The 17889-nt window shown below is 43.3% G+C and overlaps 1 protein-coding gene across 1 annotated transcript; it reads left to right on the plus strand.

Moving 5' to 3' along the window:
* Nucleotides 1-2653: 2653 nt before the first annotated feature.
* On the plus strand, nucleotides 2654-3354 carry LOC147456012 (small ribosomal subunit protein eS4-like). The gene is made up of 3 exons (XM_086515378.1): nucleotides 2654-2785; nucleotides 2963-3244; nucleotides 3319-3354. Exons 1-3 carry the CDS (start codon nucleotides 2654-2656, stop codon nucleotides 3352-3354), a joined length of 450 nt encoding a protein of 149 aa, XP_086371504.1.
* The last annotated feature ends 14535 nt before the right edge of the window (nucleotides 3355-17889 follow it).

Genomic DNA, 17889 nt, shown 5'->3' on the forward strand with positions numbered 1-17889 from the left:
CTATTGGCTGTCTATTCACACAAGCCAGAAGCACAAAACAACAATGTAATTGCGGGAATGATACTCACCCAGCAGCCACACTTCAGTGGCAACATGTTGAGCACGCACAGATCATGGTTCGACTTGTGCCTCCCGTGTTTTGCACCGAAAAGTGCCTTGTAACCATGTTTTTCCAAGGAGGGAGGGAGGGGGTTGGCCAAGCAACGGTGGGTATGGAGAAAACCTATGATTCTTTTGCTCAATCCATGCGTGCCATGCACACTTGTCCCTCTCTCTACCGTCGGCTCGTATAAACCTAGCCTGAGATTACAATTTGAAAGTTTTTAGATTCATCAAAGAAATTCGACATTTCAGTAAACTAGGATATGTGAGAAATGGCATACTCTCTCTCTCTCTCTCTCTCTCTCTCTCTCTCTCTCTCTCTCTCTCTCTCATTTGCACTAGCTTGGATGCATATTGAAACAATGATGACCAAGTTCAAATTCTAGATGTTGCAACAGTTTCATCTTATACGTTTGAATTTTGAACACTTAAAACAAAAAAAATCTATTTCTAGCCATCCCCGCCGACGCGAACAGCTACAAACAATTTTTTTTCACTCGTGTCTTTTAAGAGCTGGGTCGCACCGAGGGGTACTGGGGTTCCCAAATAAAAGTGACGATGAAGCCCGCGTAGGCCAGCCTTATGGACAATCGCATCAATCGAATGGCATGGCCATGCATTGGCATGGTGACAACCACAACATGATGCAATAAATAATCATCCACAGTCGACGACGGTGCATACATAACATTACTGGCGTCTAAGATTTTCAGGCACATAGTTGTTGCTGGGGAGCCCAATAATTTTGCACAGCATAAGAGCTTACAAGGTAAGAGAAGCGCCCGAGAAGCGGCAGCGCCCTCTACTCAGAAGGGAACTCTGGTCCCCCCCCCCCTTCTCTCTCTCTCTCTCTCTCTCTCTCTCTCTCTCTCTCTTGAGTCGTCGCTGCACCACACTATCTCGCACAGGCGGCTGAAAATGGGATCTACCGTGTGATATATAAGTGATGAGGCTCGTAGCTGGCCCTTGAGTTGTGAAAGTTGCAGGTGTATCAGGGAAATTGTTGAAGATATATGTCATTTATTTGTTGCTTTCCCTACAAACAAAACAAACATGTCTTCTTTGCTTTGCTGGTGTTAAGCAACTGAACCATGCTATTTGCATCGACTCCGCCAGGTGGTTCTTTGCTGTCGACTCTGCACGCTGCGAGCCCTCGATTCAGGCACCCTGACACAGAGAGAAGCTTGATAGGACCAATAGGTGACAGGTCTTATTACTACTTTAGGCTCGGGTAGAGATCGAGGGTATGCACGCTGGTGCAGGGTAGAGATCGAGGATATGCATGCGCCGGTGTGGACAACTACAAACAGTTTTTTTTTATTCATGCTCTTCAAAGGTGTTCAAAATCCCTCAGGCTATTTGTGTCAACTCCGCACGCTGCGAGCCCTCGATTCAGGCACCCTCGCATAGAGAGAATCTTGATAGGACCAATAGGTGACAGGTATTATTACTACATTAGGCTCGGGTAGAGATCGACGGTACGCACGCTCTGTAGGGTTGAGTTTTTTTTTTTGTCTCTAGCCATCCGCGCTGGTACGGACAGCTACAGACAGTTTTTTTTTCATTCATGCTCTTCGAAGGTGTTCAAAATCCGTCAGGCTTCTTTGCCTCTCTCTAGCCATCAGCGCCTGGAGAGAGAGAGAGAGAGAGAGAGAGAGAGAGAGAATAGCTCAACAACCCTGTGCCCTTGGCAATTGTTCAGGTAGATCATCAAGCTACATGATGAGCACGTGATGATCTGAAAGGTCAGATATTTTGTTACTGAGTGCTAGCGCCCTTTGATCCTAAGCCTGCAGGGAAGGGAACTGCGCAGCAGGGCAAAACCAAAAAGGAGTGCCGGAGACCTCTCAAAACCCTGGTTATATCTCGCAGGTCATCAAGCTGGAGATAAGATGCTTGCCGACGTGATTAGCACTATGAAAGGTCAGATATTTCGTGCGATCAACCAGTTCAATGCACTCAAGGCAGATTAACATTAAGCTACGTGATGAGCACTCACTCTTAAAGGTCAGATATTTTGAGCGATCAGCCGGCCCTTCAGCCCCATTATTGAGCGCTAGCGCTCCCTGATCCTAAGCATGCATGGGAGGGGCCTACACAACAGGGATGAATTGACTGTTTCTCCCATGGCAGCTATGGCGAGCGCAGGAATTAAATAGTGTGCGTGGTGTTTACCTTTTGCTGAGCACTAGCGCTCCCTACCTTTTCTTGTAGCTAGCGCTCAAGTGTTTTTTCAAGTGGCGAGAGAGTTAGCAACAGCCTTTAGGGGTGTATCCCTGCAAGTGGAGCTTCAATTTATATCACTAAGGTGCATCTTGATAGAATTCACATGAGAGAGGGAGTCGAATCAACCCGATATTCCTACAATGGCTAACTCTCAATCTTTGCCATTGCTTCTCGTTGTCCAAGCACAATAGTGCTACTGCATGCACTCCTTGGCCAAGTCTACCTCTTAGACATGATGCCAACTCTAGCTGAGCTATGGATATGTCGCCTCTCTATTGAGCATCACCTCTGAGCCGTGCTAGCAATCGTCGGCTCACAACGTCCCATGAAGCAAGCACATAAGACCAGGGAATGTATGCCGATGGTTGTCTTGTTGAGGAATCGACTGAAGTATGCCTTGACCTATTGTGAAGTGGTTGCCATTGTGATGCAGCGACTCATCTCTGTGGATTGGAAAGTAAGGATGGACAAGTGTTACCGTGTTGGGTTTATGGATGTTGTGTCCATTGCAAAAACCGGAGGGAACTTCCAGTTGCTTTAGGATAGCAAGGGAAGATTCACTTTGCACTCCATCAGCCTTGAAGAGTCTAAGTCCAAGCTATGCAAGGTCTGAGCTGCTTGCCTCGGTGAGAAGGGGATTCCCTACATCACTACATTTGATAGGTGCACCATTGGCTATCTAGATCACCTTATCAAGGCCAATGACACCATTAAAATTGAAATTGAGACTGGGAAGGTTGTAGAGTTCATCAAGTTTGACATTGGCAACATTGTTATGGTTACTGTGGTCGCAATAGAGGTAGGATTGGGATTATCAAGCACCCTGAAAAGCATAAGGGAAGTTTTGAAATTTTGCACGAACAAGATTCTACCGATCAAGAGTTTGCCACCCAGCTTGGCAATGTGTTTACTATTGGTAAAGGAAGAAATCCTTGGGTGACACTACCAAGAGGCAAGGGTATTAAGCTGTCTATTGTTGAATAAGCCAAGAAAAAATCAGGAGCTCTAAAGGGAACTATGGCTTGAGTTTCTTTTTTCAGCAAGCTTCTCTTTTGCAGATTGATGTTCCCTTTTGAGGTATAGTACTAGGGTCTCTTGACACAAAGAGTCTTTTGAATCAGGCTCGACTTATGCTCATGTGAAACTCATTTTTGAGCTCAAGCTAATTTTGAATGCTACGATTTCTTTTACTTTTGGGACATTTTAATATGAGTGTATCCAAGCTTGTTATTAGGATTAAGGTTGTGATTTTGATATCTCAAATGAGGAATTTTGAAGAGGTGTATCTAAGTTTTATATTGTGTTGTTATGGTGAGCAAGAGTCTTCAGAGCTGCTTTTTACTCCAAAAGAGAGAGAGAGAGAGAGAGAGAGAGAGAGAGAGAGAGAGAGAGAGAGAGAGAGAGAGAGAGAGAGAGAGAACATCTATGTGGGAAAGCAGTTAGTATCATAGAGAACAAGAAGTTGATTTCAGCATGCAGGAATCTAACTCCAAATGACCATAAATGAAGAGAAGTGCATGATGAGGCAGGTCGATGCAAGCGATGGCGATCAGATGTAGCTTCCGGTGCAGGTGATGGTGATCAGATGCAGCTTCCATTGTTGCCGAAGATGATGTGGGTGATGTTGATGCTGAGGCCAGGGTAGGCGGTGAGCGATAGGTTGGGCAAGGTAAGCTTCACACATAGAGAGTTAGAGCCTGGCAGGCCGGCACCAGATTTTGTAGGGACGTGCAGTGTAGTGCCAGAGGAGGCGGCTACGCTACGGCACCACTGAGTCCGGCCATCGCCACCATTAGCACCAAAAAAAATGTGACCATGCGCTTGCCAGAAGCCATCTCTCTCTCTCTCTCTCTCTCTCTCTCTCTCTCTCTCTCTCTCTCTCTCTCTCTCTCTCTCTCTCTCTCTCTCTCTCTCTCTCTCTCTCTCTCTCTCCTCTCTCTCTCTCTCTCTCTCTCTCTCTCTCCCCCCCCCCCCCCCCCTGCGTCATGCTAGCTCGCTCATGTACTACTTTTTTAGCAAATTTGCATTGACGCTTTCTTCACTTTTTAAAATAGAGAGAGAGAGAGAGAGAGAGAGAGAGAGAGAGAGGAGAGTGAGGATTTTTGTGTGTGTGTGTGTTGTGTTGTTGCAGCCATCTCATCTTGTCATCACTTTTCTCTCTCGTCGGCAAGCTGTGTAAAGTTGCCTCACTATCACCTCTACCTCTCTCTTCTCGTCCATCCAGGTGCTTTTTGGTACAGGCCGTCCAATGCTCGGCTGTATCGTGCAACTTTGTTTCTATAGTATGAGGTATTGTACGTGCAAGTGCCAGCTTCGATCGCTCAACCCTAGCCAATCCCAATTCGTATTCTTTACAAAAAAATTTGCTCAAACATATGAAGCCCAAGCGAGAAAAATCCAAGCCAAAGAAGAGTAGAAGCAGAGGCGATTATAGTTAAATAGGTATGTGTGCAAACTATAGGCGATTATGCCAGAAGATAATATTTTCAAATATTGTGTTACTTTTTTTAAAAGTAAACTTTCATCTTTTGGAATTTAGGAGGTAGTCTATCCATTAAAAACTCTTTTTGTTGTAGTGCATCAATATATAACAAACAATAAATATTTTGTTGATGATAAAATTTACTAATTGCGTACAAACACTTGCTCGGGTTTGTCTTTGCTCGGAAAAACTCACTCGGTGCATGGTAAGACTCTGCAAAAGTGTGGGCCATAGTGAGTGTATAATGCGGAGAGAGATCTCTTGAGCTCATGGGAATGGTGCACATCCTATGGGCGCTGTGCGTGCGGCACCAGGTGGAGGCTTCAGCCGGTTTTGGTAGACAGCTGGGGCATAGGGGTTGTGTTGGGCGGCACCGCTACAGGCGGTGGTTGGGTGGATGATGGCTTAGCGTGATGCTCACATGGCGGGTGGCCTCCAACGGCCTGGTTGTCACGGACCCGAGGCCGCCCCTTTTGAGAGTAAGTCTGAAGAGAAGAGCTTCAATAGCGACATATCCCGTGAGGGTACATGTGTTCATGTGTGAAGTTGAGCTGGAGTGAGAGAGAGGGAACCCAAAGGGCCTAAATGAGACGTCATGTGAAAAGGGAAGGGGAGCACTTCCAAGCAATCAGACAACGCTCTAGAAAGCATCACGGGGAAATCTAAATGGAAAGAATGAGAAGGCCACTCAAGGGTCGGACACAATGGGTCCAAGAGGGCTCCAAAGGACAGTTCGAGGTAGCCATTGAAGGGAAGTCCAAGTGTGAGCCGGCACGTGGGGCCAAATGCCAACCAAAAGGGTCAATCCCAAGGTGGCAAAGTGGAAAGTGAGGGAGAGAGAAAATGAGGTAAAGTAAATAAAGAATTAAAAAATATTGAAATGCCTAGGGGCACTAGCAAGGTGAATAGGTGTTTTTTCCCAAGGACCTTTTGGTGTAGAGGTGTGTGCCTGCAAAGCTCCAAGTGTAAGTTCTCTTGCCCGATGACCGTGTGGGTGCACCATTTGTTGTTGTCCAGTTGTACATGGTGTTTTGAGCACTGGTGAAGCTTTCATGGTATTTCTCTCGCATCGTTTCCCCTAACCCCCCTTCTCTACTTCTTCTGCTTGTGTGTGTAGTGCCGGTGCGGATGTGTGTGCCCCTTGGGCCCCTTTGTAAGAGTGTGGTTTTGTGTGTGGCTCAAAACCAGCTGTGAGATGCATGGTTGGTTGAGTGTGTGCATGTTTACGCATCTTGCATGTGCGAGAAGAGCCAAGGTTTTTGTCGCTACAGAGAGACAGAATGGTTGATGCTAGCTAGAGAAGCTCCAATTGTGGAGGATGTGCAAGTGGTTCCAGATCAAACAAAAGAGGTGTTTCCAAGATCAAATGTTGTTATTGATGCTCCACTAAAGTGTCGAAAAGGTCAAAGAGTACAGTTTGTAGACGAGGTCAAGGCGGTGAATCTATAGAATATTCTTGAGCTTGAGATAGAGGAAGAGATTGAGCCAAGTGACAATAGCTCTATGGATGTGGACACAAGCTAGGAGACCTAGTCATCTCAATCCAAGTATGATAGTTTGAACTCTTGCATGTGAGTGCAGAGACAGTGAATGTGTGAAATGAGTAGTGTGAAGTGCAAGCCAAGATGCCTAATGGAGACCAAGTGGACGAGTCCAGGCCTACAAGTGATGATATGCAAGTGAAGGTGATGTGTGGCGCCATGCTAATGGCCTTGCTAACATAAGTGGGGGTGGAATGTGCTTTAGTGGTGAGACAAGTATAGGGTCTAGCCAAAAGGGATAGTGTATTCAAATACATAGGAGCATGTCTCCCACCTGTGAAAAAACCAAGCAACATTGCACTAAAAACCCTGGGTGTTGCCTTCGCAATCCAAACCCGTTGGGTAGAATCTACGTAGTCAAACCCCTTGATAAAACCCTTTGTAAAAGCTGATCTTACTAGCATGTAGCGGTAACCAACATAGTTAACTGTGTACAAAATGAGAATCAACTTGAAAGTTGAATTCTTTTTCTATCACGTGGTAGATTGCAGAATTCTTCCCTTGAAAGTATAACGAGAATAGATCAAATTGTGATCCTCAATGCCTATGGGATGATTTAGTAAGCACCTGTGGGGTCTTACCCCAAAAAAATACATCCATAGACACTCATAGTGCTATAGAGAGAGCAGGAGATCCACAGAAGTGTAAAGCGTAGTTCTTATGGATAGGCATGCTATCGTAATGGTTTGTTGCATCTAAAATCCGTGGTAGAGATCAGATGAGTTGAGTTTATGGGTATCAAAAACTCAACTCGAGTGTGGCACTGAAAACATGTCGTGCAAAAAAGACACCCTAAACATCCGTAATGACAAGATTCTTGCTTGTCCATTCATGTCATTGTGTACTCCATTGGGTAGATCTATTCGATCTTAAGAACAATCACCCAAGGAATGCCAATAGTTGGGTCATACCCAAGATCTGACAATGACTCTTAGCCAGCTTGTGTGTGGCTCATAGCCCTTATGGCAATTAGTGTTCAATGGATAAACTGATGAAGACTAATGTGAATGGTATCTTGGCCAGATTCTAGTTGAGAGTTAGAGCACCTTGGCTCATGCTGACTCGCGAGCAAAACATGTATCAAAGAGATTCTTAGAAAGCTTTCCTTATTCTTCGAGAGAGAGAGAAGGAGAGAGAAGAAGAGCATGCTGGGCTGAGGAAATTTCCTTAAATTTCTAGAGTGGGTGCCTAATCTGTGTGCTTTTACACATCTTATGCCTGACTTGCAGCTTATCCTATAAGCATACAAGAATTTGCCTGTATAACGCTCTTATCGAGAGAGGTAACGGAAAACACAAGCCACATCTGGACCCACTTACCATGTATGGGGTCGTGACTGTACAAAAATGACTTAAAAATGGAACTTTGCCTGTGAAAGAAGTCCTAGATTTAGGTTCCTTTTAATTTTGGTGTGTGTTGACAACAACCAAAAATCATGTTAAACAATCCTTTACTTATCTTGTCTTTGACACAGTGTCAGTTGTTGTAGCGGAAGCATAAACCAAAAAGTGGTGGAGGGAATTTCACCTGGCTAGCATGCCTTGAATGCAGAGTGGTAAGCCCTTGGCAAAAGTGATGGCCTCAAATGTGAGATCGAAAACCATAAGTGCCTTGCACAATTTAACTGGTAGGGATTCTGTGAGCTGAGATTCCCTATTTTACCAATTTTTCAAACTTGTGTGCAACTGCCCTTGATGCCAAGTCTAAAGCCGGCCATCAAAGACGAAGATATCAAAAACTCCGACAGACATGAAGCAATTGTCTTGAAAGTCATAGCTTCAGCGCGTTGGCAATGGCAGATAACCGAAAGCCTTGCTTCCTTTGAATCCATTGTCGGGTTGAAGCCAATCGATCGACAACCCTTCCTTACTAGTTTGGTTCAATTGGAGCACATCGTGTATGCCTTTGTGAAAGGCCTTGCACTGCTTGTGTAATCTAATCTAGCTTGCGATGTTAGGGTCTTTGCATGGCGAGTGTTGAGTGCATGCCATGCATGACACCTTCTCGCGGTCCTCTAACACCTCTAGACTGGCCAATATAGCTGTGCTATCGTGCCAAGTACATCGATGTGTGGTAATTTCCAAGTCTTGCCTAACATGCGCATGCATGATGCCTTGTACAAGTTTACTATGCCGTGCAAAGCTTGGTCATACAATATCTTGATGAATTCTGTATTTGTATGGCTTGCATGGTCCATGCATGCAACTCGGACCGCCGGCTGCTGGCTTTTGTAGTCTAAGCTGTGGGACCGACCCCCAAGGGTGACCTTAGGACACCCGTAGGGTGCCCAATGTGAAAATAGCAAGAGCCATGGAAACTGCTGTCAATGCTACGTAGGAAAGAACCGCCCAGAGCAAGCTGCCGAGGCCAATCTAGGCGTCGTAATCCAGGTGCTGTCCATGTGACGAGAAACTTGCAGCAGGCCAAGGCGAAACCAAAGAGGGTAATAATTCCGTGTTTCATGCATGTCTAAAATGCAACCTCCATGCCTGATAGGGTTTGTTCCCGCGCGGCCTCGTTGGCCTCCTTCCCACGTGACCTCCTCCTTGGTTCTGCAGGGGCAGTTTCCTGTGGCCGAGAAAGAACATCCGAGCTAGAGAGTCACAACTTTCATGCCCTGTTGCCCTTTGAGATGACCATGCACGCCTTGCTGCCATGGACCTTGACGAGCGAGACAAGGAGAAAGAGACCACCTTGAGAGGCCATGACTCTTGGAGGAAAAGAAAGAGAGACACCCTTCCCCCCTTCCATGGATCCTCCTTCCCTGAGCTTTGATACCAGTGTGAGACCTAGGGAACTGGAACATGCTCATCACCACCCATCCATACCCTATATAGACCCTTGACCTGCTAAATATAGGGACCCCCTTGACTGCATGTCCATCCTCGCCCTTGGCCGTGCCTGGTCCTACTCTTGGCATGAAAAGAAAAGGGTGCTAGCAGGTGCAGGAAAAAGTGCTAAAATCAATGTGGAAGACCTGGGAAAGCAGGTGCTAGGGGAAGTGTATGCCTGATGTGGATTTTTTGGCCAAAAAGGCTCCAAAAATGGTCCAGATGGGATGATAGGTCAAGGTGCCAAAAGGTGTGAGTTAGTGTCCTAGATTGTGGAGTTCGCGATGCTCTAGAAGCTAGTCCAGATGGCTCTTCAAGTGTGCAAGATATTCAAGTTTGAAGATGGAAGGCTTTGCATATCCCCGATGGACAAGGCAGATGAGGACAAGTGGTCAAAGCTGATGTCAGTGGATAGGATTGGAGTGCTCAAATTATGAAGTATGCCTCTCCTTTTGGATCTTCGATCAAAGCTCTGGATGGCAAGATATGGCCATTTGAACATTTTTCGGGGGTCGGGTTTATGCCCACATGACAACATAGGAAGGTGTGCCATCTAGCATTTTTTGGGCATTCACAAAAGTTGAAGAACGTGGTAGGTATCATGTGAAGCAAGGAGAAACTGACAATTCATCAAATAGAGCCCCGATGGTCGAGATATGTCAAGTCAAAGTTGACGGCAGGTGCTAGAGTAAAGGCTACATATGATTTTGCCTTTTTTTGTGGCCTCAGATGACAGGCTTGGAAATTGCAAAATGCAACAAGGGATGGGTACCTAGGAGTCAATATAATGAAGTTGCGTTCGGGCCTTGTGGCTTGGAAATCTGGCCGCGGAGTAGGATATGGCAGGCCTTTGAATGGGGGGGAAATTTGGTCCTCAAAGGGGATTTTTTTATTTTTTTGGAGCAGTAGGGGGGTTGATGGCCCTGCAATGCCACATGGCAATCTTTAGTCCCATATGCAAGGTTGGGAGCAAGAGATGTTAATCGTATATGCAAAAGCGTGGGCCATAGAGAGTGTATAATGAGAGGAGAGAGCTCCTCTTGAGCTCGTTAGCGATTGTTCGCTTGTGTTGCGCGGTACCTCTATAGGTGATGGTTGGATGGACGGCGGCTTAACGCGATGCTGACCTGGCAAGTGTCCTTAAAGGGACCGGTTCCCATGAACCTGAGGCTGCCCCTTTTGAGAGTAAGGATAAAGAGAAGAGCCCCACTAGCGACATCACTAGTGAGGGTACATGTGTTCATGTGTAAAGTAGAGAGGGAGCGAGAGAGAGGGAACTCAAAGTGCTCAAAGGAGCCGTCATGTGCAAAGGGGAGGGGAGAACTTCCAAGCAATGAGAGAGAGCACTAGAAAGCATCAAGGGGGAATTTAAATGAAGAGAATCAGGAGGCCACTCAAGAGCCGGACACAATGGGTCCAAGAGGGCTCCAAAGGACAGGTCAAGGTAGCCATTGAAGGGAAGTCCAAGTGGAGCCGGCAAGCGGAGTAAGGATAAAGAGAAGAGCCCCACTAGCGACATCACTAGTGAGGGTACTAGTGTCCTTAAAGGGAAAGGCTCCCACGAACCTGAGGCTGCCCCTTTTGAGAGTAAGGATAAAGAGAAGAGCCCCACTAGCGACATCACTAGTGAGGGTACATGTGTTCATGTGTAAAGTAGAGAGGGAGCAAGAGAGAGGGAACTCAAAGTGCTCAAAGGAGCTGTCATGTGCAAAGGGGAGGGGAGAACTTCGAAGCAATGAGAGAGAGCACTAGAAAGCATCAAGGGGGAATCTAAATGGAGAGAATCGGGAGGCCACTCAAGAGACGGAAACAATGGGTCCAAGAGGGCTCCAAAGGACATGTCAAGGTAGCCATTGAAGGGAAGTCCAAGTGTGAGCCGGCAAGTGGAGCCAAAAGCCAATCAATAGGGTCAATCCCAAGGTGGCAAAGTGGAAAGTGAGGGAGAGAGAAAATGAGGAAAAGTAAAAACATACATGAAAATTCCTAGGGGCACTAGCGATGTTGTTAGTGTACCCTCTCAAGCAGATGCAAGGAGAGTAGATAGAGATCGAGCAACGCGATTCAACGCCTTCCAAAAATTGCTAAATTGGAGTGCCTAAATGGACCAATCAAAGCTGAGATACCAAAATTGAGAGAGACCCCCTATATAAGCCATTATTTAGTCTTTTTTTTTGCTTTTGGCCATTTGAATTTTTGCCATAGGGGTTCTTTGCCTGCCGTTTGTAGGGGAGCCAAGGTGAATAGGTGTTTTTTCCCAAAGGCCTTTTGTGCAGAGGTGTGTGCATGCAAACCTCCAACTCTAGGTTTTCTTGCCCGATGATCATGTGGGTGCATCATTTGTTGCTGCTGTCGAGTTGTATATGGTGTTTTGAGAAGTGGTGAAGCTTCCATGGTATTTCTCTCGCATCGTTTCCCCTACCCCCCCTTCTCTACTTCTTCTGCTTGTGTGTGCGATGCCGGTGCAAATGTGTGTGTCCCTTGGGTCCTCTTTTTATGTGCAGAATGGAAGTGAGAGTGTTGTTTTGTGTGCAGTAGTGGTGTGTGGCTCAAAACGAGTTGTAAGAGTGTGGTTCGTTGAGTGTGTGTGTGTGTGTGTGTGTGTTTACTTGTCAATGTGTGTGCAGACGGTGGCGTGCTAGCTTGTCTCGATAGTTTTGAAGGTGAACTCTAGTGGATTGGGTGTTGTGTATGCCCTGGGCTTTAGAGGGGCACTCTTTTTGTGTGTCGGGTGTGTTTCCCCATTCCCCCTCTCCAACGTACTAAATTAATATCTAATTTTCAAAAGGGAGCTGAGTTTTAAAGGGTAAGTTCATTATAACCAAAGAAGTTTTCTTTGAAAAAGAAGATTCCCATTCCACATAAGTTCATTCCCTCCCTTCCCTCTTGCCAATTGGAAAAATCCCAAATCTTCAGGCCTCTCCTAGTTGTGTGATTAATCCTCTCCACAAAAGCAAGAGGTAAGCCTAAAAACCTACCTTGAGTAGAATTTTTTGATCATTCATACGTCATTGCATGTGCATTTATCACTACACTAACATGTCCACTCTTAGGAATATCTCATTTTCACTCTTTACACTATCATTCTTTGAAGGGTTCTACTCTTACACAATCAAGCATTGACTCTTGTATAATCACTCAAAAGAAGGTTACGATTGTAAGTTTGCGCACTCTAAAGTTATAGGTTTGCAATTCATGACCCACTCTAAAGCAAGGATCATCATAAAGAGCATATGCATTGTTATTTTCAAGTTTTTATTCTTTCAAATTTATTTTGCAATTGCGATATGGGGGGAGTAAGGGGGTAGCTTTGCAGAAGTGATGACCGTGTTGCTTGAACACATAAAAGTCCCATCGTTTCCATGGAGATGCCCATGAGTGGCAAATGGTGCAATGAAAAAAAATAGTAATTTCCCAAGATGAGGTTAGCTTGAAGCTTACATCGAGACAAAACCTTAAACTCCCAAGAGACTCATTGTATTTCTTGAGGTCTTGTTTGAGTAGAAATTAAAAGGCAGTAGGAACTAAGTGATTATAACTCAAATGAACCTAATCTAAAGTTCAACGAGGATTAAAAACTTTACTGAGAAGATTTGATGTGAATAGCCCTAGCATAACATAGAGCATTTAAGTGTGAACTTTGTCTTACATGTTTGGAAAAGGCCGGCGCTAGTGCTTACCTGTGGGATGCAACCGGGGATGGTCATTTTTGGCTAGGACTTATAACCGTTGTTCTATGTTTTGAGCTCAGTTTCATTCACTGTCCTAGAAATGGAATTGAATGGGAGTAAGTCATGACCGAGTGGTGAGATGCACAAATGTGTCTGGAAATCGTCCTAGTCTGAGTAGGCCTGATGTCAAGAAAAGGAGGAAGAAAAATGGATCCATAAAGGGATGAGGATAACTACCCTCTCGGTGGTTGTTTTTTCATATACAAGGGCATATATGGACTTTTCAAGTGTGTATAAAGATGCCCCGTGTTTGTTTCATCATGTTTAGAATGCTGATTTATGCACATGGTGCGTTTATGATCACGTGTGTACATAAAAAGTGTTTTCTCTTCCACGTCACGTAGGTGGTAGGAACATTGTTTTTGTCATATCTCTCAAACCGCTATGATACAGGTCAAACCCTTTAAACCAAAGATTAAACACATCATTTAGAACAATTTCTCTCATGGGTGTCATGTGAAAACTCCACAAAAACAAAGAATTATTGTCAAAAAACATCTTGCTATTGCCCATTGTAGTCAAAATTTTGGACCCCAGGCTCCTTGGGGAACCACTATATAGACTCATTGGATGAGTGAACCCACTTAGCCAGATCAAAAACTTGATTAAAAATGTTAATAAATGTACTTAGTTCTCTGAGACCACTTCATGAGTGCGATTTATTAACCATTCCATGTACGGGGTTACCTATGCATATAGGGGTGCTACCAAGGGGGAGTACCATATGACATTGTGAGTTGGATAATTTTTTCATATATGTTTTATGGTATGTTTTGGTGATTTAATTTCAAGTATTTGATGTTCATGAACTTATAACAAGATATATGATTAGCGAACCCGAAGAGTGCAGGAAAATATGAATCACGTTGCTTTCTTTTTGTGTTACCGTTTGTTGTATGAGTCTCATCTCATATGGGCAAAGTGATGTGATAAGGTGTTAGTCTATATTATGGGGCTGAGCTTGATGCATTGGTTTGAAGTCAAGTACTTTCATTTGCGTGTTATGTGTGCACCCAAAAATGGCTTATGGTTGATCAAAGTGATGGGGCTGTTTTTGTATCATGATTATGTTGATGGAATGATGGCATGTGATGTATGGAACCTCATGGATGGATGTGGACACCTCATGTGCATGTGTATAATGCTTCCCACCCTTCTATGCCAAGAACTAGCTCTATGTGTTAGGAGGGTAAGGTGCGATCATCGTGCATCATTTATACATGGTTAGACATTGTCAAAATTTGATTTTGAAGTCATGTTTAGTCACTAGTCGGACTTATTTTATGCATAATGATTTTATATCTTAAGTTTCATGTGTGCGAGCTTAGTTTGATTGCAATGGATGTGTCAAACTCCAAGTGTGAGAGTTGGTTCAATATGGAATATGGTTTATGGTTAAGGGTTGAGATCCCTCATGGATTATAGTTGTGATTTTGATTGTGGAAGTTGGTCTAGCTCTTGAATCTTTTTTTTTGGATATGGTTGTGCTGCTAAAAATTTTGTAGCCATGTTGTTGTTTTATAGGATTGGATCTGCATCACCCCGAGCTGGGTAGAGTGCTCACCCATGTGATGAGATTGGATTATATGGTTTATGGTTTTGGATTGGATCATGAATTGGTTTTAATGGTTTATGGTGGACGTGTAAGGATAGAGACTCTATACAATCTAACTACCTGAAAAGGATTTTTTGTGCCTAAGGAAGATGACATTGTGATTGGATTTATGTGTTATCTTTCTCATGGCAGTGTTGCTACAAGACTAGGATCACCTACATCACTTAGCCTTAGACAAAAGGTTGGATGACTTGGGGCTTTCCTAGATCATGGGTGTTGCCTAGGACATCCTTTTTGTTAGGCTTATCTACATGGTTAGTGTGTCGAGGTTGAATGACTTACACGGCTAACGCACAAGGATATTGCCTTGGCTTTGCCTAAACACCAGATGTTGAGCATCAAAGAGGCATGACACCTAAACTGGTATGGTTGGTGTTGATACCCTACCACATACTTGTATTTGGGATCCTTTCAACGCTCGGGTTCATGGAGGGAGGCAAAGTGGCCTCAGCCTATGTCTGGCTCAGGTAGATTGGAGGTGTCTGGCTTTCTCTCTACAAAATTGAATTATCTCTGTCCTTAGTAGAGCAAAAGTGTATGGGTGGACCAGTTGATCCTTACACAAGGTCCTGTGCTCTGATAGTCATTTTTATATTCTTGATGTTATGGTATACCCATATTTTGTTATTGTTTTGATACATGGTTTCTTGTTTCATTTAGATGGGGCATTTAAGATTGTCTTTTGCCATTGTCTTGTGTCTTTGTATAGTCTATTTCACCCTACTACTCTGTGTGTGTGTGTGTGTGTGTGTGTGTGTGTGTGTGTGTGTGTGTGTGTGTGTGTGTGTTTAAGAAAGATTATCTAACAATAGTTTGATTTCACAAACTATTGAACCATACAATGGGACTAGAGACCATGACGTATAGTGTATTACATGTTTTTATCAAAGAATCATCTACAAGGGTTATCTATCACTAATAAAAATAACCAAATAGGGGAAGATCTTCTGTTATTGCTGCAATTGTCTTTGTAATCCCAAGAAAATAATCTCTTACATGTCGCCATCCAAGAAACACAAGCACGTCATAACTTGCATTACTTGGGAAGACAGGTGTCAACGACTCCCTCCCCTTGTTATTGGTGTCAAAAATGACAACACAACCTAGCATCATAACAAAGATCAAACGCCATTTATGTACGAGAATGTTTATATCATTGGTTTCCATATAAAATCATACAACATCTCCTTTGTAAATTGGATCAATTCACAAAAGTCCAGTCCAATGCCATCTCATCTGAGACCCCCACTTGAGGATTAAGGCTCTTTTAACAATAGTTGAACTAATTTCAAATCAAACATTTTATTCAAAAATTATGCATTTATCCACCAAGAAGGGATAGCATTGGAAAGTACTTTACACTTGTGAATTCACCATTATATACTTACGTTCATCAAAAGTGAGTTCATGCATACAAAGATAGAAGTATAGTATAAGAGAGATGGTTTTTACTAGTGTCTGCAATAAGTCATAATGTATCCTTCTACTTTGTTACGGCTATGCATACGATCATGGTAGCCTTGAACATAAGATAAATTAGTGTCAAGATAATAAAATAGGGTATGGTGTCCCTAAATTGAAGTTACAATACCCTTACGTCAAGCATAATGGGCACGGTTTCCTTGAATATAAGATACTGGAGCTTTCATCTATTTATGAAATGGTTAACATCCATATATATATTAGTCTACGTATGAAAATAATTTGTACAAATTCTGGCAGCCATTCCTAGGGATCTGCTCATTATTTCAAAACTCATCAAAGCCATCACTCGTTAGACATTCACATGAGGTTGTAGGCAATCCAGGTACTGATCATCATTTTCAGAAGTTTACCAAAAACTGAATCATATGTTGGTTATGTTTTAAGATTGTGTATGCTTAACACTTTTCATAAAAAATTCTCCAACATTTCATTGTATCTTGGAGATATTGTCAAAAATCCAAGAATAACTACCATCTCTTTAGAGATCCCCACTCAAAGTATAAGGCATAGACTAACTTATATATATGTCTAAACCATTTTATACAATTGAGTTTTTCAAGCATGTATTCAAAAAATCCCTCTAAGCAAATGTTTATGCAGATGAAAAGGATAGCTCTATCCAATATCCATTACATCAAAGTTATAACTACATTTTGAATGCTTCACAACTCCACCCGAAAGGATGGCTTTTTCTTTGCTTTTTTTAACAAATTAAAAAATGAATTGCAATACTATCACAGAACTAAAAAGGAATTCGTGTAAAGAACATGAGTTTTTATCGTAAAAACCCAACATCTCTACCCATAAGGTAGTAACATGAGTTTTTATCGCAAACACCCGACATCTCTATCGATAAGGTAGTATGAAATCTTTAATGCATTCATTAATCAATATTTGCAAAAAATAATTCCTACAATATCCTGTTTGTAGCTGATTCAAATTTTCAAAAAATTAGTTAATGTCGTTTCTCATAAGACAATCATGTAAGTTTGTCTAAAAACAGGTAATATATCAAATCATCCCTCTTATGTCTTGGTTTACATTAATGTAGTGAATATGCCAAAGAAAACATGAGTATCAACAGCAGGCAAGAGACCAATCCTATATTAGAGTTTTATGATTATGCGAAGATCTTGCTTATGCAAAAAATGCATAAGTGATATTATATATGCTTATGTACCAAGTTTAGAGTATGTCAAAAAACCTCAAAAACCATCCAGAGCCATTACAATAAAAAGATATACTGAGTAGGTAGTGCAGGTGCACCTACCTAGACTGCATTACTCTCTGACGCAGCATGCATAGGGTTGGTGACGAACGGTCAGAAGAATCCAAGATGCAAGATCAACAACCAACGCATATGTCTGCAACAAGAGCACCACCATGGCAAAGGATGTACTCCTCCGATTATACATTTACAAGTGATGCCATCTTTCAATAGCCAAAGAGTTGAGGGATCCCACAACTATTGCCATCCATGAGAAGGTTGCAAAAATTTGTGTCCCATGATAGCCATCTAAACCATACAGTCCAAGATATGCAAAACATTATCTGTGTGTGTTTGTGTGTGTGTGTTCACCCATGCACGAGAGAGAGAGAGAGAGAGAGAGAGAGAGAGAGAGAGAGAGAGAGAGAGAGAGAGAGAGAGAGAGAGAGAGAGAGAGAGAGAGAGTCGGTATAGTACTTTATGAGCCAAATTCTGTTGTGTGTATACATGATATGCAACAAAGAACTACAATATGGCACGTGAGCAAAGGGTGTGTATACGCCACATTGCCCCTCTGTGTGTGTGTGTGTGTGTGTGTGTGTGCACGCCCGCCTCTGTGGGGAGAGATATCCTCTATTGTGTGTGTATATGCACGTATGTGCATGTTCGCTC

The sequence above is a fragment of the Adiantum capillus-veneris genome, chromosome 6 (assembly GCF_014529385.1).
Source record: "Adiantum capillus-veneris isolate H3 chromosome 6, ASM1452938v2, whole genome shotgun sequence".
Lineage (NCBI taxonomy): Eukaryota > Viridiplantae > Streptophyta > Polypodiopsida > Polypodiales > Pteridaceae > Adiantum > Adiantum capillus-veneris.

What these genes read in the sequence shown, in the direction of transcription:
- LOC147456012 (XM_086515378.1), top strand. Translation starts at nt 2,654, where the DNA reads ATGAAGCAAGCACATAAGACCAGGGAATGTATGCCGATGGTTGTCTTG. An exon ending in TCATCTCTGTGGATTGGAAA is followed by an intron (nt 2,786 to 2,962) that starts GTAAGGATGGAC and finishes CTCGGTGAGAAG; the next exon opens with GGGATTCCCTACATCACTAC. An exon ending in TGGCAATGTGTTTACTATTG is followed by an intron (nt 3,245 to 3,318) that starts GTAAAGGAAGAA and finishes GAATAAGCCAAG; the next exon opens with AAAAAATCAGGAGCTCTAAA.